This window comes from Eurypyga helias, unplaced genomic scaffold (assembly GCF_000690775.1).
Source record: "Eurypyga helias isolate BGI_N326 unplaced genomic scaffold, ASM69077v1 scaffold35812, whole genome shotgun sequence".
NCBI lineage: Eukaryota > Metazoa > Chordata > Aves > Eurypygiformes > Eurypygidae > Eurypyga > Eurypyga helias.
In genome coordinates, this window is record NW_010234657.1 from 8,331 (window position 1) to 28,729 (window position 20,399).

At 52.4% G+C, this 20,399-nt stretch overlaps 1 protein-coding gene across 1 annotated transcript; it reads right to left on the minus strand.

The window, feature by feature from the left end:
* Nucleotides 1-8,804: 8,804 nt before the first annotated feature.
* On the minus strand, nt 8,805-12,487 carry WNT4 (wingless-type MMTV integration site family, member 4). Its single transcript, XM_010146518.1, has 4 exons — nt 12,258-12,487; nt 10,132-10,263; nt 9,650-9,792; nt 8,805-9,447 (listed from the first exon to the last, which is right to left on the minus strand). Exons 1-4 carry the CDS (start codon nt 12,403-12,405, stop codon nt 8,980-8,982), a joined length of 891 nt encoding a protein of 296 aa, XP_010144820.1. The 5' UTR covers nt 12,406-12,487; the 3' UTR covers nt 8,805-8,979.
* Between the last annotated feature and the right edge of the window lie 7,912 nt (nt 12,488-20,399).

Genomic DNA, 20,399 nt, shown 5'->3' on the forward strand with positions numbered 1-20,399 from the left:
GGTTCAATTTCCAGTGATGGTCAAAGAGTTAAAGTGATATGTTGGGAATTATGAGTGTTTATCTAAAAGAAAAGTGGCAGGTGAAAGGGATAAAATAACACAGTTTGTAAAGCAATGCAATAAGTTCGAATTATCCAAGGATCAGAGCTGGAATTTGGAAGGTAATATTGGGTAGAAGGAAATGGGAGATGGAGACAGAAATAGGATGGGGAAAAAACAGCTTGAGTTGGTTTTCCCATTGGTTGCTACAAAGAAAAAAAAAAAGCGTTAGCACTATTAGGACCATTGTGAATTTGTTTATTAGAAGGGATTGTCATGGTACTTTCAGAATTGAGCTCAGGGCCTCTGATCTTCAGGGTGCAGAACAGACCCTCCCGAGCTGGGTTTGGCTGGAAAAGCATGGGCAGAGTCTGTTACGGTGCCCGAGAACATCCCTGGAAATGGCCGTTGAGCTCAGATGACCTGCAAAACACCCAGTGCCATCCTGACAGAGTGCTGGGATCCTTCCCTTCCTCCTCTGGGTGCTTAGCCCCTTGGCAGAATTGGGTTCCCCCCAAATCTCTGAAGGGCTGAGCCCTTTCTACAGCAACTGTGAAACAACTGCTCTCCTACCCAACCGAGCAGCTACTTCTGCTCTTGCCTCCGTGGTATTGGGGGATCTTCATCACAGGGAGGCACAGGGGCAGGTGAGTCTTGGCACCATGGGAAGATGCAGGGATGCATCTGGGAAACTGCTTTGCTAAGAGTGCTTCGGCACCTCCAAAGGGCTGCTCTTAACACTGTGGCACAGCCATGCAGGAGGATTTTAAGTAGATTTGTCCCACTGCCCTCAAACTCGAGTGGCTTTTATGACCTCTGCTTCATCTGCTCTCCAGGAACCATCCTCACTAGTCCAGAGCTCAGCTTCTCCTGGGCTGTTTGCCCAGTTTGGGGAGGTTTCTGGCTCATGCTGGCTGAGAAACTCAGAGGGCTTGGGGAAGTCACAGCACCTCCACCACCACTGCCTTTGCCCCGAGCCTTCTGCCTGGACAGGCTTCCCTGCTCCAAAATCTGGTGTTTCCATTTGCCTCCTCAGCCACATCTTTGTCCTGACCTCTGCTCCTCTAGAGGGTATGTTGTCACCCCCAGCATCTCTACCTGCTAAAGCCTTTATGTTGGCAGCTGTCACGGCCACGGTATCAGAGGATCCCCTCCCATCGCATGACTATCCTCTCTTATTAGGGCTTCTGTGCTGTTGACCCTCACTAAGAAGCCCAGGACTGTATTTGAACCTCTGTGTGGTTTGCACGTACAGCGATATACCCCAGCCTTCTCTCACCAAGGAAGGTAGAAGGAAAAACCCGAGTGGGGTGTGATTGATGCACTGACTGCCTGAATCTGCAGGGAGCCTAGAGCAAGGAGTCCGAGGTGTACCATCATCCCAGCGCACTGCTTTATCAGCCTGACTTTTCCTAGCTGTGGCATGTGGAAAATTGAGATGGCAAAGTGACTTTATTGAGAAAAAAAGACACAAAGAACTGATTTATTTTGCATCTAATTCAGCTCTGAGGCCCTCCCAGATGTTCCGGGTTTCTTGGTGGAAATGAAACGGCTGCAGATTTTCCAGCTGGCCACAGAAAGCAGAGCACTTACACCAGGCCAAGTCCCAAATGAGCTATCTGCCGGGCTTCCACTGCTGCTGTTTCTCTTTGGCTGTTCTGCCTTTTCCCATGTTCAGCTCAAAGCTCATTTTTCTCAATAGCATCCTGGGAGTCCTGTCTGTCCCACTCTCCCCTTTGTGGTCCCAGTCCCCTGGAGATTGTGCATCCTCCTGCTGTGCCATGGATCATGTGTTTTCTTCCTTCTTTCACCCCGTTGGTTACTTGTTCATCTGCTTTCCATCTGGACCTGGTGTCCTGGCTTCGATGAAACAGCAAAGATGTGGCACCGTAACACCAGCTTCCATAGACGTGAGAGGCAGCCCTAGAGCTGCAAGACCCTCTCTTCCATGCTTCATACCCAATTTTCTTCATTACTGTGGATCTAGTGAAGGCTACTGATGGGCTTGGAACCTTTTGCTCCAAAACAAAGCAAAGCAGGTGGCAGGAAGCATGGCTCATTGCTAATGAAGCAAAAGATGAAGTGCCTGAGTTCACCTGCCTCTGACCTTCCAGAGAGATGACTTTGCTGTAGAATGGAAAGCTGCACCATGAAGCCTTCTGAAGCATTTCCTACAACCCCCCATGGGCCTGGAGGGTGTTGTTACCATGCAAATTAAGTTAAATATCCTGTTGCAGGTAGATACTGCACAACATCTTCATGGTGTCCTTGGAAGTGGCTGCAAGCTGATGGTCACCCTGTGGTTGGCCTCAGCTTGTCTGTGCAAGGTCTGTTATCCCTGGTAATTCTGTGAGGCAACATGAATACTGATGTTCCCTTTTTTGCAGAATTCCAGATTCTTTCACTCTTCCAGCTGAGCTGCATGTAAACCACAGTGCCTTGAGCTGCAGCACTTCTTGTGTGTTTTATATTTCTGTGGTCTTTCTTGGACATCTTGTTTTATAGCCAAGTTTCAAGTTTGAAGGCGTCTATAATCCTGCCACATGTAATTTTCTGTAGAACTTCGTTACTGGACAGTAGCTCAGCAAGCAGCTTTTGCAGTACAACAGGACACCTGAACTGTCTATTTCAGCAGCAGCCTGAAAACTCCCTTTTAGATTTCTAATTCTTGGGTTCAAGAGCCATTAGCTGATGAACCTCCACACACCAACTTTCCTTCAGAAAAGTTGAGGTTTCGAGGCTGTAAATTACATGTGTTGTCAGGTGCTGTGTCTCTTGGGTTTCTTTGGCGGAAACCGTAGATAAGAGGAAAGATGCAGTAGCACTTTCAGTGTCCTCTGTCCTTCCCTGGCTATGGCAATTTTTGTGACAGTTCTAGATGAGTGCTGGGAGCAGATGGTGCATGTCTTGTTTCTGCACCAGCAAAGCAATGCTTGTACGTACACATAGCTGAAATCATCTTGCAGGCCAAAAGATGGGAACTGGAGAAGCTGATGGCTTTTTGGGTTATTTTGTGAGGAAGAATTTAGTTCCTGGTTGGTGAGCAGTGGTCGTGTTATGGCGAAGGGTCCATGTACCTCTAGGAGACCATCTCCTGGGTATCTGGGGATATAGAGGCAGGCGAGAGAGGTGACCAGCCACCATGGTTTCGGTTCCTGGTCTGTACACCAGTCATCACTTGTGAAGGAGATTGTCTGTCTGGTGGTTGGTTGCTTTGCTACCCTGCTTGACAGCCTTCTTTTAGAAAGGGCTGGAGGCAGTGATGAGACCTCACAGACTGAGTTTGGCTACCACCCAGCTCAGGGAGGCTGGGGCATCTGAAGAAATGACATTGTATTTTCACACCCCTTCTTACTGTGGCTTACTATAATAGCTCTCACTTGTGGTGTGCACGTGGAGGCTCTCACATGGATGTTTCACACGGCCGCAGTTACAGGAGCAAAGCTGCGATAGTGCAACAACTGTCCTACATCAGACTTGGAAGAACAGGCGGGCTCAGCCTGGAGGAACAGCCATTCGGGGTTTTTAGGTGGGTTTTTTATTTTTGCACTGCTGATTGTAATTAAGGCTTGCAATCTGTGCTTTTGGAGGTCTGGAAAGAGAGGACGCCGATGTATGATTTAGCTGCTCTGGACCTAACCTCTGGTGTGGAGGCGCTGCCCAGGGCAGGTTGGGGATCTGCAGTGGTACGAGGCCTTTGCAGTCACCCAGCCAACATGCCTTGCTCCACGCGCTTGAGGAAATATTAATGGTCAGATTTGGGATGGGGGGAGGAATGTTTTGCCAGGTCAGGAGGCCAGCCTAGGGAAACTTGTGGAACCTGAGGTCTAAGCACAGGCCCAAGGAGATGGGGCTTGTGCATGGCCATATCTCTGGGACCCCCGAGGAGGGGCTCTGCAGCTGCAGAAACATCCTGAGCATACCTGTGAGAGACAGGAGTGGGCTGCCTGGTGCAGGCGCTGCTCAAGCACCAGCTGTTAGCATGGTCCATTAGCCTAAGTGCAAAGATGCGGGGCCTGATCCTCAGCCTGGCTCCTGCCTCTTCCTCCCCCTCCGCCTGCACTGGGTGTTACGATCCAGTCTAAGGCAGGTTGCACAATTTATTTTCCTGTACTTAAAGCAGGATTTTGGCAGTCAGGGTTGGGAGGCCTCTCTGAGGAGCGCTGGCTGGGCGCCCTCCCGCTGTCACGGGATCACGCTGCTGTCAAAGGCTCTGCTCCGCTGGGCATCCTTCAGCGTGGCCTTCTGCCGCAGCTTTGGGGCTGATGGAGGCAGTGCCCAGGCGGCCAAGACACCACTGACATCTTAAGTAGGTGTAGGTGGGAGCAGCGGTCACCCAGCACGGGTGCACTTATGCCAGGCTGAGGTGAGACCCATCATTTCCAGTTCCCATGACATGGCAGCTATAAGGAAGACTCATCCTCTTCTGCAGAGAGACACCATCCCATCCTTAAAGCATCTTTTCTCAGTGGTCCCAGGCTCTTGTTTCCTGCTGTCAACATCACTTGGCTTCCCTACAGCCAGCTCGTAAAGTCATGTGGATAAAGGGAGAGCAGGAGATACAGGAAAATTAATGTGTTCACCCCTGCAGGAATATTCAGTAGGATTTGCTATTAATTATGTTTGCTGATGGTGTAAGGGAGGGAAAGGATATGAGTGCTAATTTGTGTTAATTTGTGCTCTGCATGAGCACTGTTAATGTCATCCACGCTGATTTAGTTGCTTTATGAGGAGAGTGGCGGGTGAGGCTGAGTGTGGCCAGGGAGGGAGGATGACATAGTTCAGTGATGAAAGTGTTCGTTGCCAATAAAGGACATGAGGGAGATGTGACCAAAACATCTGGAGAGAAATATTAGCTCTGTCCCTGTGCTTGCCCGTGTTGTGCTCAGACCGAAGAGTGGAGAGGTGGCAGACGTGAAGCCCAGTGCATGGAGTAGCTGAGGTTGAAGGTATGTGACACATGGCATGGGTTTTCCAGGAGTGAAGGAGAAGAAAAAAGGAGCAGAAACTGGTCGTGAAGTTGGGAGTTTGGGGAATGGGAAAAAATCATGGAGTTAGTTACCCATCCACCAGAGCAGGGTGGGGAGCACTTGGAGGGGATGTCCTGTTTTTGCCAGGATGATCTCGAGTTGGCAGTGGGACATCCAGGAAGGTTTATGAGTGGGAGAGGCCGGGTGGAGACGTTGGCCTGTGAGTCCTTGGAGGACAGAAGATCTCAGCAGGGAGAGGGTGTTGAGGAGGCCAAGGAGGAGGACGACTGTGTGCTGAGCCTGTGGAGCTGTCAGAAGAGCGAGCATATGGGGGGATGCGGTGGTGGGGAAAGAATTAGCGGGATGTTCTTGGATGCATGGGGGATGTAGGGGACAGGCTGAGTGGGTTCGGGGACTGGAGGAGGAGGACATGAACGTCTTGTCCCATCCACAGTGACAGAGAAGCCGACATCTCCCTGCACCTTCTTTCAGCACGGGGCTGAAGCACGTCTTCGTTTCACCACCATGCTGGGAGGTAGTCGGGGAATGGAGACAGTCTGGGGCTGAAGCTGGCGTGGGGATGGGAAGGGATGGAGATTGAGGTTGTGGGGTGGGATACATCACGGAAGAGAGGAGCCATTTGAAGGAAGGGTTTTTGGGAGGCTTAGGACTCATTTTCTCCCATCCTATTTCTTCAACAACGGTTAAACTTAAAAAAACTTGCCACCCATGGAGGCAAAATGAGAGAAGCCATTGGTTTTACCATGAACCCTACGGGAAGGTGAGCTTGGAGAGCACAAAAATGGAGCTACAACTGAAGAAAGGAGACAAGGCAGAGCATCAGTGCAGCCAGAGCCAGCAGCAGCCTGTGCTGAAGCGAGCAGCTCTGGACCATAAGGAACATGAAAAGGATGCACCTGTGGAGGACAAGGGACAAGTGAAATGCACTGGCTGAGGGCAGCTTGGAATGTGCTGGGCATCTGGCACCGCATCCCCACCAAATCCCTCCAGCACAGGGATGGAGGCAAGAGGTGGCAGGTCCCTGATTCTGCACCTACAGGCAGTTCTTGCCCCCTCCCAGCTCAAACGTACCTCAAGGTCACTGGCAAGTTGTTTCCAGCAGCAGACCTAGCAGCTGTGGCCCTTGGCTGCATGCAGGGGAGCACTGTTTTAAGCAGATGAATATCAGCGCCCTCTAGACAGAAGGAAGTCGCAGACTTACTGAAATCTAAGATAAGTGGCCTCTTAAGCCAGCAGTGTGTCAAGTGGTTAAGGCAGAAGATTAGCGAGCAAGCTCTCCTTCCGCTGATGGGAAAGTAGGGATGCAGCCTGTGGTCCAAACACCAGCACCTCCCGAGGGATACAGGAGGAGGGACAAGAACAGTCTTAGTGTCCCTGTTACACTGTCAAGGGGCACCTCTCCTCCTGGCCGTGGGCTCTTGGGAAGAGAGCAGCACCCACTGGGTGTTCACAGCACGTGCTGGTTTTACTTAGTCCAGGAGACCCGATTGCTGGGAGGAGAAAACCCTGTGGCTCATTCAGCACAAACTCATTATTTAATAGACCAAGTAAATATGAAAAGAAGACATTCCCCCCAGTGCTGGATTTGACAGTTGTGAGAAGAGCCAGAGTGCTGCAGAGCCGGGGTATCTCTGGGTGACATTTACAGGGCTCAGCTTTCATCGCAGCCTGAAAAAATCCTGTGCGCAGAGATTATCTCCACACTGATCTGGATTGTCTTGTTCAGCTTTGGCCCTCATCCTAGATGGACAACAAGCAGCAAACTTGGCCGGTGGCCTGAGGTCTGTGGCCTCCTCCGCATGAACTGGGAAGAGAAGGCAGAGTCTCCAAGGTACTTGAGAGAACTTGCCGCCTTGGTAGGCTAATGAGATGGAGCCGGGGGGGGGTTGAAGTTTAGATCCCACCATGAGGATTTAATCCTGCACCCTTGGCCAACTGAGCCATTGAGAGAGGCGATCCCTGCTCTGGTGAGGAGATCTCTGGTTTGCATTGAAGTGGATCAACTCCACCTCAAGGTCTCCCCAGCGTGTCCTCCTGCCGCCCGGCACCCTTTGCTGAATGTTTTTTGGAGCTAGGGCTGAGCAGGCAGGAGGGAGGCAGCCAGAGGGTACTGGGGGGATGCTTCGATGCAAACCTCCCTCACCCTGTGCTGCTTTGAGTCAGTTGTCAGCAGCCTTCCAGCCGGATGGTGTCTGGAGCCCTTCCAACCACCACAGACTCTCCCCCAGCCCATCACTGCCACAGCACAGACAGGACTTAACGTATGTCTGCACATTCCCCCAACCTTTCCACTCGCAGGATGAACAAGGAAGAAAAACAAGACTGCAGGTTTGCAAGGACCCTCTCCTCCAGCCCAGAGGGTGCCGGTCACAGCTCCGGGCTTTTCTGGCCCATGCAGCGAGTGCCCAGCTTGCACAGGGTGGCTCAGCAATGCCACGCCGTGCCAACTCCTCGCCGCACCACGGGTAGATGTTCCTGTTGGCTTGAGATGTCATTTTGAGGTTTTTCTCTGCTCTCCTTTTACCTCTCAACTTGCAGACAAGTGGGTGAGGGAGAGAGGAACTGGTTTGCTTTCCACCTCCCCTCGCTGTGCCCCTCTGCTTATTAGTTCTCCAAATATTTCATCCTGCAGCCCAGCAGCAAGGACTCTGCGCTAACCCGATCCCAGGCAGAAGGAAGCTGGAGCGGGTAGGACAGTGCGTTACCCTCATGGCATCGCCCCAGGCCAGGCTGCAGGGACCGCGATGGGGCAGCTGTGGCCTTGCTGCACTAAATCCTGGTGGTCGGGGCACGTATGGCAGCACATATGCGTCAGCACTCAGCACAGCCCAAGCAGCTCCTTTTCCCCCCAGCAGCAGTTTCCCCCATCCCCAGAAATTGCTCCACTTTATCCTTTTGCCTTTCTCAGCAACCAGTGGGATGGGGACTGTCCCCAGAGCCCTAACCAAGCGTGGGGAGCAAGCACATACAGGCATAAGAGGAGGCCTGGTTGTGGGATGCTGGTGAGCAAGGTGAGGGCAATTATGGGGCAGAGGAAAAGAAATCCCCTGGGATTTCTTCCCATCAGCTCCCAGCTCCATTAAAAGTCATTGGATTGCAGGTACCGTGGCCTCTCCAGACCCTCTCCAGAGTCTCCAGTGGAACAAGATGCTGGAGAGGTGAGGGGGGAAGAGGACTGGCAAGGCAAAGGGGAACATGGTGGGAACAGTTGTGTCCTCCAACTGCCCTGGGCAGCTGCTGAGGAGCTTCTGTAAATGGCAAGTGGCCATGGGAGCTGCTCCAAAATCCATCCAGTGCCCAGGAGGCCACCGAACATCCCACAACAAGGGGATGTGGGACTGTCCCACGTCCGCCTCATATACTGATCACCCTGGCTGGGCTCTCTCCACGCTGAGCTTAACTCCCGGGAACAGTGCCACCCCATCACCATCTGCCCATCCTCTGCAATGCACCTGGCTGTGCTCCATCCTCTCCTGAGGCTCAGCCAAGGCAAGCCGCGCTCTGGGATGCTCAGCACACGCCTTAAACAAATAAAAATAACTGCGATAGAAGATACCAAGTGCCTAAAGCTAGCCTCAGCTTAAACACCTCCTGTTTGCAGTGCTCTGGAGTCAGTGAGGAGCTCATCCGATGAGAGCAGGCATCACTCAGGTCCCCATCCAGCCTCCGAGAGCAGACACGTCCCTGCTGGCACAGGACACCAAGGGGCTCTGGCTTCAGCAATAAATAAAGCGAGCAAACAAAACAAAAAAAACCAACAATGATCAATTTTTTTTAAACTTTAAATATTTTTTTTTCTTTAAAATCTGTTTTCCTCTGGGGCTCTGTCTCTGTGAAGGGCTGCACTCCCCCTGCAGCGTCTGGGTTACTTTCCTCAGTCCTGGCCATGGGGCAAGGGAGAAGCAGGGTCAGTTGGAGAGGGGGACGGATGGGCGCTACCCTCTGCGCATCACCGGCACGTATGGATTTCCACCACCCGATGGCAGGGTTTGCACTTGACGGAGCAGCACCAGTGGAATTTGCAGCTGCACCTTTCCACAACCTCCACTTCGTCCGTATGAAAGCCCCGGCCGCAGCACATCAGCTCGCAGCCATCGATGGCCTTGGAGGTCTTGTTGCACTGCCGGCCGCTGGTGCCCAGCACCCCGTTCTTGAGGTCGTGGTCACAGAAGTCAGGACTGGAGTCCAGGTAGACAAGGTCCTCATCCGTGTGCGGCTTGAACTGGGAGTTCTTGGGCACCAGCACTTTGGTGGACCCGATCTCGCTCTGCTCGACCTCTGTGGCGCCATCGAATTTCTCCTTCAGGACGCTGCCCACTTTGCGGAAGGGGGGCATGGCTTTCCAGCACGTCTTGAACTCGCACGAGCCTGACACACCGTGACACTTGCACTCCACCCGCATGTTGTTCAGGATTGCCTGGAGCGGACACAAGAAACGAGATGGGACAGTCAGCTCAGGATGGACACAGCAGGGAGGGTGCAATGCACAGAGTCTGGAAGGGTTGTGCAGAAAGCTGATGGGATTAAATGAAGCCAAACAAGCCCCAGCAGCGGCCACAGACCCCAGCTGGGATGCTGCAGAGCCGCACCAGTTGCCCAGGTCTCCCCCTCACCGTTACCTTCCTCCCTGCCTCGTTGTTGTGGAGGTTCATTAACGCTCTGTTGGAAGAAGCCCCTTTGCTCCTCTCGCGGACGTCGATGAAGGACTGCGAGAAGGCCACGCCATAGGCGATGTTATCGGAGCAGCCCGACCACTGGAAGCCTAAGGCAGAGAGCACAAATGAGAGGGAGCCAGCCTGCCCTGTTTGTCCTCTCCAGCCCTGCTCCTGCTAAAATACAGCTGACCTGCCCCCTCTTCTCTCTTGCTACGCCCTAGGCTGGGCTGCCTGGTGGACTGGGGGAGCTGGAGAGTGTGGCCCTGGAGGACACATGAACAAGATACTTTCCCTGCCCCATGAGGGACTCACATAGACTAACAGGAGGTTTGGGGTTTTTTTTAAATGTTTTCCTCCTTGCTGGGTGACTCCAGAGAGTGGGTATTTCCATGCTTGGCCAATTTTGCATCCCCTCCCTTGGCTGCTCCATCCCCTTGCACACTTACCCTGTGGGCTGCCCCCCTGCACTGTGCGGTCACATCCACACTTGTCCAGCTCGCCGCTGCTGCAGGCTCGGGTCACTGCGAAGGCCACCCCTGCCGAAGAGATGGCATAGACGAATGCTGCCTCCCGCGTCCCTGCAACAGCACAAATGATGGTGGGAAGTGTGGCAGCAAGTCTGAGATGTGTGAGAGGGCTTTCTGGAGGGGGTGGACAAAGACCCTTGGTGGGCTGTTGCCTGTGTCTCTGCTCCTCGTCCCTCCTAATGCTGATATTGCACATAAATCCCCTTGAAAAGTTGGTCTGAAAACTGGCTCTTGGCAAAACATGCTCTACAGAGCTATCAAATCAAGCCCTTTGCTCTGTCTCTTCCTCCCAAGATGAGGTTCCCCACACTAATCCTCCCCACTCCCAGGGGTGCTGTTTGCTTAGTGCCAAGCCTGGACCAGTCTCAGCAGAGACACCTCAGGGCTGGGAGATTGTTTGTGGCAGCGAGAGCCCTGTCTTGCAATAGTGCAGGAACTGGGAACTGCCCCACAAGGTTAAAAAGGTGAACACGATGACAAATTATAACCTGGCAATGAGAGAGATGCAAAGGCTGTATTGCGCTCTCATATGGAGAGACTGGTGCTTGCAGGGAACCTCTGCCATGGAATTCCTCCTGCATCCAAAGTGCTGGCTGCTTTCCACATCCAGGAACATCCCCTGCAGCTGCAGATCCTTGCCATTCTTTCACACAGGGTCCTGTAGCTTCCAGCACCTCCTAAACTACCCCAAAGCACCTTGCAAAACCACTCTGGTACCCAGGGTGCAGCCCCTTCTCAGCTCTTGTGTCTACCCATGTGGCGCCACACTGTTAGGAAGAGCTTGTCTAGGAAGTCAGGGCCACCCCTGGGCATAAACACACAGGGTGGCCCAGGCAGGGATCAGCTCTTGCAACACCCAAATCCCCACCATCCTCCAAGGACGGCTGAGGCCACAGCTCCTCTGTCTCCAAGCAAGGAGGGTTGGCATGTGGGGTAGTCCCATGCTAGGGGTAGGGGATGGGGGGGGCTTGTGAGCTCGGACAGAGGGCAGCTACTTCGGTCACCTAGCTGTAATCTGGCTGGGGAGAACCCAGCCAGAGCGGGGACTGAACCGCCTTCAAGCTAATTAAGATTAATAGTAGGATCGTGTTGGTCGGTTTGTGCTGTGGCTGCCTAAAAAGAGAAGACTCCTAGTTTCTGGTATTTCCAGTCCCTGAACCTTCAAAAGAAGAGATCTTCACCCCTGCTTTGAGGGGTGAAAGTCAAACAAGGAGCTGGGGGAGAGGAGGCTTTGGCCTAGGGGTCCTGGGATGGGGAGCGAGATGGCAGCGGCACCCAGGGGGAGGCAAGGGCTGCTCCGGTGGTCTCCAGGGGTTGCAGAAGGGCTTTCCCCTCTATCGACTCACCCCCATGTTCAGGGTGTTTGCTTGGTTTGATCACAGCCCTGTGCCTGCAGGATGCCTGCATGCAGCTGGGAGGGGAGGGGCTGGGCCTGCCCTGGCCATAAATCCCCAAAAAGGCTGGCAGCTGTGTGGTGGCTCTACTCGGAGGGTCCAGCCGCCGCGTGTTTTACTCGCATCAGGCGGCAGAGGGCTGTCCGCCCGAGGTCTCGCCCACAGACGGCTCCGTCTGGCAGCGGTTGTGCGCGGCGAGGATGCCAAATAAATCCAGCATCCCGCTGCAGCCACAGCTTTGTGGAGTGAAGCTCCTCTGATGGGGCAGAGATTAGACTACAGGGTGACTTTAGGGACCTGCTTGAACTTGGTATGTCCTTGTAAAAGGTCCCGGCTCTCTGGATGCCCTGGGCTGGTGCCTCTATGTGATGGATACCCGCTGGGCGTGAAAAAGTTTTGGAAGAGGAAGCACCCAGCAGCTGCAAGGACCTATGAGGATCTGGATATGCTGCTCCTAATACAGTCAAAGGAGCCCTGCTGAAATGCCTTGGGAAGACTTGTCAGCCCTAAGATCCAACACTGGCTCATTCCCTACTCTCCCCAGACACTGGCTCAAGGGCAAACAAGCAAAACCCTCCTGCAGCCCACTGGACTGCTGTTGTAGCCATCTCCCATGCAGCAGCATCCCAGGTACGCGTCCTCCCAGCTCACCTTGTGTTACCACCTTGCCAAAGACAGGCAGGGTGTCCAGTGTGGAGCAGTTCCAGCGGCGGTTGCGGAACTGGTACTGGCACTCCTCAATGGCCAGCTGGGCTCCGCGCCGCACCGAGTCCATCACCTCCAGGTTCCTCTTGCACATCTGCACTTGGCGCTGGATCAAGCCCTTCAGCTTCTCGCAGGTCTCCTCCTCGGAGATGCTCCCCACTGAAGACAGCTTCGCCAGGTACCTGCCACGACAGCCAGCACAACTGCTTAGGCATCAAGGTTGGGGGAGCATGAACATCTGGGACACCCAAAGCGAGGAGACCTAACCTCATCCCCTCCATAGCTGAGAGCTGGTACCCATCTGGGGTCACCTTAAACGTGCCACTGTGGTGGCGCTGCAGGATGGATTTTTGGCCAGCAGAGAGCAACCCCAAGCAAAACAACCGCCCCTCTGCAGTCCAGTCCCCTGTCTCCTGGGGAGCCCAGCTGCTGGCTCCCCTTTGCCTCTATTGCCTGCAAGGAAGATATTTTCGGAGTTGTCTGAATGTGCCCGGTCAGGTCTCCTGAGTACTGGCACATCCAAGTGCTACTAGGAAAAGCCAGAGGTCTCTGAAGTCAGCCAAAACAAGCAGGACAGGCACTCAGCTGCCAGCTCCAGCTGCCACACTGCTCCCGCAGCGTGGATGTGTGCTCATCACCAAACATCACTCCCCAAACCGTTTCCCTCCTGGAGCCTGCTTTTAGCTCCCCCAGCAGACAAGGATGGCCTCTGGGAGCTGCCAGGTTTCCCATCACTTGGGATTCAAGCAGGGCTTGAAGTAGGGAGGAGAGAGTCAGAAGCCTGCTGTGGGCAAAATTGCACGCTGTGCCCCTCCTCCACCAGCTCAACTCACCAACACGGCCATGAGGTCTCTGCTGAACTAGAAAAGACTGGCCCTGCATGGAGGTGACCACACGATCTGCTTTCCATGGCCCTGTCCTCAGCAGAAGGAGTTACAGAGCTGCTCTTGGGTGTCAGCATTAGAGGGATGAGGGAGCTTATCCTTTTGGGGCAAGCACCTTGGAACCTCTTAGCATCTTCTCACTGAGCGTGTGGGCACAGTGGTCCATGTTGCACATCCCAGTAACTCAACCCACCGTGCCCTGCACTTGTGCATGCTCACCCATTTCCCAGGTCCATCCCCCTGCCCCAACCTCTGGATCCTGGAGCGGACTTAAGATACACCCAGTCAGATTATCCAACAGATCAGTCAGCCTGTTGGATAACCCAAGATCCTCTACAGCTGTCTGTACCGGCATGTGCGTAGCTGAGACTCCCTCCTTCCCATGGCTGCTGGCACTCACTTCAAGTAATGCTGCCACCGGTGGAGCCCCATCCTGCCATGGAGGAGGGAGGTCAGGCAAAACTCACACCTGCACCCGCTGACCACACTGAGCTTTAATGTCCTTGGGAATGACCAGCATCAGCTCACGCTGCTACCTTGTCTGCACCGAGAGATGTGAACATTGAGTGAAGTCTTTTTAGAAACCTCATTCCTTGACTCTGCATTTCCCAGCCCTACAGAGCTTGTGGGTTTTTTTTGTTTGCTTGCTTTTTCCTCCTCCTCCCAAGTTGCGACATCCTGCTAAGGCTTTTTCCTTTGAAGCCCTGCTCGCCTCGAGAAGTGACTGTGCAAAAGTGGCTCCTGCTCCCTGCCCGTTCCCATGTGTCCCAGGAGCCAGATCTGCTGACTTCAGCCACAAAATCAAGTTGTCACAGCCTCTTCCTCCCATTAGCCCTGCCAGTTTGCCCCAGGAGGAGAGAACAGGATTTTCCCTTCTGTGCATCAGCAGAATTATTCACCAGCTTGGTTTCACGCTTACAACTGGGGGGCCGTGGAAGACGGTGAGAAAGCTGGCTTGGCTTGCAGCGTCCGTGGGGAGTCTGCATGGCGAGCCGTCCGAAGCGTTCAGCTTTCCTTGTGCGTGGAGATCACTTGATGCAATGCCTCTTGGACAGTGGGAAGTGGCAGGCAGCCGTGGTTTCAGAGCCAAGTTCTTTTCTAGCCTTTACACCAGCTAAGCATCTTTGCCTAAGGCTTTCTGCCTCCCTGAGGGCATAGTTCTGTTTGCAGAGGACCGGCTGTGCGGCTCTCCGGTGCACATGGCTGGCTTGGAAACCCCACCATGGCCAAACCCAGGGCTGTCAACTTTCTGCTGGCCTCCACACCATCCTGCATCTCGTTGCACTCGGCTGATGCAGGATGGAGGCAGCGAACCACCGTTGGGAGCTTTGAGGATGTTTGATACAGAGCAAGCCCAGGGTGACTCTGCCCCCTTCCAGGTCCAGCCAGCATTTCAGTTTGGCCATGGGGAAGCTGATACACAGTAGAGCAGTGAGATTCATCCCAAGACACTGTGGGTCAGTTGATCAACTTTGAGCCTGGAAGCCAAGATAAACAGATTCTACCTCCAGTATGAACCCCTTGTGTTGATTCGGCTTTTCCCCCCTCCCGCAACTTAAGCGGCATTTATCGTAACAGTGAACCAGCTCTGGCACAGCAGCATGGCCAGTCTGGCCAACGAGTCAGTGCCCAGTCCGACTGCAGGCACCTTGGAAGAGAGAGACATGCCGCAGGTGCAACAGCCACATTAATATCGGCTCTGCTCTGGAAGGGGGCATCGTCTCCTTTTCTAATATATTTCCTAGCTCAGTGGGATTCTCCAGGCAATGGGGAGCTATAAATTCAAAGCACAAATGAAGAAAACCGTGACAAGAGCTTTTCAAGCCTTTCCAAATAGATGTACCTGATAAGATGCCTCCCCAACTAGCCTTTAAAGCTGTTTGGGATGATAAAACGAAGGCCAAGGATGCTTCAAAGATAGGTACAGCTCTCCAAGAACAGGTCTGGTAATTTGTTTTGCAAGGCAGGCAAGATGAAGCTGTCCAGAATGGTGCTCTGGCCTCTCTCCCCCATGACAGATTCTCTATATGCCATCATCCCTTCTCAGCCCATACGCATCTGCCTCTCCTTGGGGATGGAGGCAGCTGTGCCCAAAATGCCATGGCCCCATCAGACTCACAGCTTGCTACCAGTCTCCTACATCCCATGAGTACCATCACTGCTCTCCGGAAAAGGCATTTTGGGAGACGGGGTGTGTGTGTGTGTGTGGTGAAGGAGGCTCCCATCCTGATCACTTGTCCAGGAGGGATCCAGAGGTTGAATTAAGGATACAAGGAAGGACCTTTGCTGAAAGACCTCAGCTTTGAGGCTTTCACATGGCATCTCTCCACACCACATTCAGGGGCACTGGACAGGAACATCTCACCCCCTTCCCCTCTCTGAGACAGATGAAGCACAAGCGCTGGGAAATATGGTCTGTTCTCACCAGCACTCAAAGATGCTTCCACCCTGCAACTCAGAGTGTTTCTCAGGGCTCTGCGGCCCAAGCAAGGCACAATACCTACCTGCAGCATCCCACGGTCACTATGGAAAACCATCTCTAGCACTTCGCCTGGTCCTTAACGAGGACCTTACTTCCAAACTTCGTTTTCCTGGACTGAGGTGGTAGAAACCACAGACAAAGCCTGTGTCTGCCTGCACACACAGCAACACAGGCACAACAGGAGGAAACCCAACAGTTCCTGCCCTCTTTGGGGTCTCGGTGCACATCTCCATCTGGGTATCACACTGCTGTGCAGAGGTGCACAGAGCTCTACATTATGACTTAAGACTCACATGCAGCCTCAAAACAGCCCTGCTTGTGGAGAAAAAAACCCCAATAATGGCACATTTTCCTCCTTGTCCAAGATTGGGCAAAGAATATTTCAAGGGGTGAGCTGCTGCCCAAGCCATTTGTTCAAGCTTTGTCTTCTTGCTTCATCATGGCATTTATGTTTTTCTCCTGCCTTTAAATCCAGATGAGTCACAGAACAAGCTCCCTCTTAATAAAAGTTATTGATTTAACACAGAACTGACGGAAAACCCTTCCTGTTTTTTTCCATCCACAGTATATAGATCAAGACTGAAGCCCCATAATTTAAGCCGCTGCAGTTGATCCACCCTGCAAGATGGCAAATAAGGAAACCTCAAATCCAGGGAGCTTTAAAAAGGCAGGGGAGGGGGGAAGCTCTTAAATAAAAATTATGTTCATAATTTCAGGAAGAAGAATAACTGGTGGAATGACAAGCAGACATTGGAACGGCCACAGTGGTTGGCAGATAGAGCCAGACGGAGAGGGGAGGGGATTCCCTGCTGTGGATGTTTGAGTGATGGACAAATTCTCAGTAGAGGCAGATCAGGGAAGATGTAGCAGATGTCATGGAGAAAGCAGAAGTCTCTGGTGTTTCTTTTATTTAAACAAATTAGTTTCAAGTGTGAGAACTCTTGGTATTGTCTCATTTGGGGAATATTTTCCTGAAGATGGTAATGGTCAGACCCAGGACGGTGGCATCACTGATGAGATGCTGAGAAGTCAGATGAGCTCAGCAGCTTTACCCTGTTCACCAAACACTCAGCCTGCCTGGGATACCTGCCTGGCCAAGGCCACAGAAGGCTTGTTCAAGTCGTAGATTGCAAAGATGCATCAGTTCTGCTCCTCTCCAAGAGGCAGCCTGTGCAAACATGCTGCTGGAGGACAAAAGCCAGCCTGGATCAGCAGCGCACCTCTGTGCCACTTGTGGCTGGACCAACGGTTAGCCAGTGACTCAGGTTGTACTTAGGACTGAGACTGCCTTGTGCAAACAGGTTTCTTCTGAGGAAGAAAAGACTTGTTTGGGATGGAAAAAACAAAAGTGCACAACGATAGCCAGATAGCTGCATGCAGAGAGAAGCACTGACCAGGCACAAGGAGCCACCCTGCAGCTATGGAGAAGGGGATAGTCTTTTCCTTGTTGCTTTCCCCTTCCAAGCAGAGAGAAGGCATGGAAAGATGTCCCAGAGTTGGCAGGTCAAAGGATGCTCTAGGTGGGCCAGAGAGCTCCCGTGCTTCCTCACGGTGTCCCACGCTGGGCCACCACTCTCCCTGTGCCATCAGGGCCAGGCACCACCCACATCCTTAAAAACCAACTCAGGCATGTTCCTGTCTAGATTTTGCAGGTTGTGGGTCTCCAGCAGGTTGCCCTTATCCAGCTGACAGCTCTGCAGCAGGACATGTCCCTCCCAGAGACTAGGCATCTGCCTCCTGGGATTAGATATCCTGCCTTTCCATCCCTTCTAAGAGTAAGCCATGATTTACACAACCACTGTCTGAGAGCCTGCCTGGTTTCTTCCCCGGAAGAAAAGCAGTTCTCTGGCTCAGTCCTTTCCATCAGAGTTACTGCACGTTTCATCTCTTGGCCAAAACCATGCTTTTCACACCCTCATCTGCATCTCCAATTAACAGCTGCCAAAACAATCTCCCAGGAGGAGGCATTGCCATGCTCACTATTACCTGCCTACAGACGTGATTGTGCAGCTCCCGAGCTCAAAGGTCAACCTACAGCTCAAAGCCTGTCTCCCCACACCTTGGACCCTGCACCTAACACCATGTGCACCTAGCAAAGACACTTCTACCCACCTAACCATGGGTGGTGGCCTACCTCCCCCATCACAAATCGCTGGGAACTGCAAGATGGCCCGGCTGCTGGCCCCAAGCCAGCGCTGCCTCTTGGCTTTCTGAGCATCTGGGGGCAACATCTGCACTTTGTGATGGGGAAGAGCAGGATGGAAGCTGGGAAGACCCAGCATCGGTTTTGGAAATCTGCTTTGGATGTGTAGAAGTTATCCTTTACTGCATCTGCTTTCTAAGTCAGTAAAAACTCCTGCTGGGCTCGAGTACAACAGCAATGCCTTGTTGCAAGAGAAGGCAGGTGCAGGCCGCAGGGCTGAGCAATGTGGGAATTCCCCTCGCGCAGCGCTTCAGGCTAGACCTGGTCAGAGAAAATCTGATAAGTTTTTAGTTTTGATCAGAATTTGCAAATACGCGGCGAGAGAAGCCTTCTGCAGGATTAGTTTGATCTCGCCCAACTTGCAACAGACCCCAGGCTGCTCTCCATTGGCCAGGATACTCAATTTTTCCCCCAAGCAATTTCATGAAAGCACAATACTGGCTCCAGTTCTGCTGAGCCAGCCAGAGTCTGCATGCTACCTTCCCAGCTGCAAACCACAACACCCCAGGGCAGCAGCTCCTGGAGAGCCTGGAGGATGCTGTAGAGGGTCACCCATTGGACATGGGGGGCATACACCCTGGGGTTAGAACCAAACAAAGGTTACCTGCACTTTTTGTCCAGAGCAAAGCTTGCCATTCAAGGAGCCTTGGACAACTGAGATTTTTGTGGATTTGCAAGGCTTTCAAGCTTTAAGAAAAAAAAATTCACCAAGTATTCGTAAGAGCTAGCATTGTTGCACTTGTAAGGAAATATGGAAGAACCTCCGGGAAACTGTTAACCTCCAGGATTGCTCAGCAATTTCATGATTTTAAGAAAGCCCAAATAAATGGCTGTAATGCATTTCTCTCCATCCACAAGGATGAATTTGTTGAGAGGACAGTAGCTCTCAGCAGAGTAGCATGAACTTTTTTTTTGCTTCAATGCAGAAGTCCAGTTCTGACTCATGGAACTCATAGCAAACCACTGCAAAAAAGAAATCTGCTTCTTGCTGTTGCTCATATTTAGAGCTGGTCAAATTCTACACAGTCTGGGGTGCAGAGTGGTTTTATCTCACTCATGTCCATCCTCCCTAGAATAAGGCTTTACTGCTAAAGATTGGGGTGTAGTTTTATTTGAGGCTTCCTTTGGAAAAGGCAGAAATGCCCATCACTGCTGAGGAGACAGAGGGCATGGATCCCTCCTACACCCTGGCAAATGCAGCCCTGAAGTCTTCCTGCCAGACAGGACCAGCACTCAGAGACAAGCCAAACTGGTTGGAAATCCAGCACCAAGACTGGCAGAGGTCTCTTGCCTCTGCAGTATGCAACTCTTAAGGCCAATCTCTATTTTCATTGCTGAGCTAAAATAAGCTGGCTTTGTCAAAAGTGAGACTTATATATAAAAAAAATCAAAATTAATAAATATTTCCAATGGAACCTGCTGGTTTCACCCTCTCTCCCTACACCCTCAGGAAACGGATGTCACTGTTTGCATGCACCAACATCGCAGACCTGGCAGGATCCCCAGGACCAATGCAAAAGAACCCTGGGCACCCCAGAAGCGGAGAGTCACTTGTCCAGCCCACAGCAGCCCTCAAAGCAAGGAAATTCTCCATTAAACCCAATCGGCGAAACCCACCACCCCAGCTGCCAGAGCAGATGTGACCGGGGAACCTTCCTGATGCTGTCCTCCCCCCAAAAAACAAGGGCGCAGGGAGGGGAGTGGGGCTCGGCAGGAGCAGCTCTACCCCCGAGCTACCTGCACCTGCTGAATCAGCGCTGCTGTGGCATGGCATCCACCAGGAAAACACTGGACTGGTTCCTCGCCAGGTGGAAAATGGGAGGGTCACAACGACTATGCAAAGAATCTCGAACAAAATTCAACCAAGCCAGCCTCAAAGCACAGTGAGCTCACCCCACTACCAAAGCTGGGGACACTCATCTTAAAAAATTGTCTGGTTTAAAACCAGAGGGATGCAAGCGTAGGACCCAGGCATGCTTCTTCCCAATCCTCTACGTTGCACAATGACGCAAACCAGGACAAAATGAGTGTTAAGGCTGCTCTTGCAACATCCCCACTCTAAAGCTGGCAGGGATGAGCATGGATAACTGGGCCCCTTGTTTGCAAAGCACCTTGTGATGGTCAGATGAAAGGGGGCCAGAGAACCCCACACTCCTTCTATCCCTCCCTCTCAGGCCCTCAAAAGTGGTTCCTGTTAGAGGGCACCTGCTTAGCCAGGCTTGTTTGGACATTTGCAAGGTCTCCAAGCTTTCCCAGAGTGCTCAAATTCAGTTTTTAAAAGAAGGGTTTAAAAACCCATCTGTTCTCCTGGCCCTTTAAGCCAAGTCTCAAGCCCAGGAAGTTTTAAATCCCTGTAAATAGGGGGTAGACGAAGCTGCTGATGGCACACCCTGCTCTGCAGCAGGATAACCACATCTCAGACTATATAGCATCCATATGGAGAGCCTCCCTCAAAGCCAGTTTTAGCTGCAAGAAAATGGAAAGAGGCTGTAACGATGCTAGACAGCTTGATAGCCAGA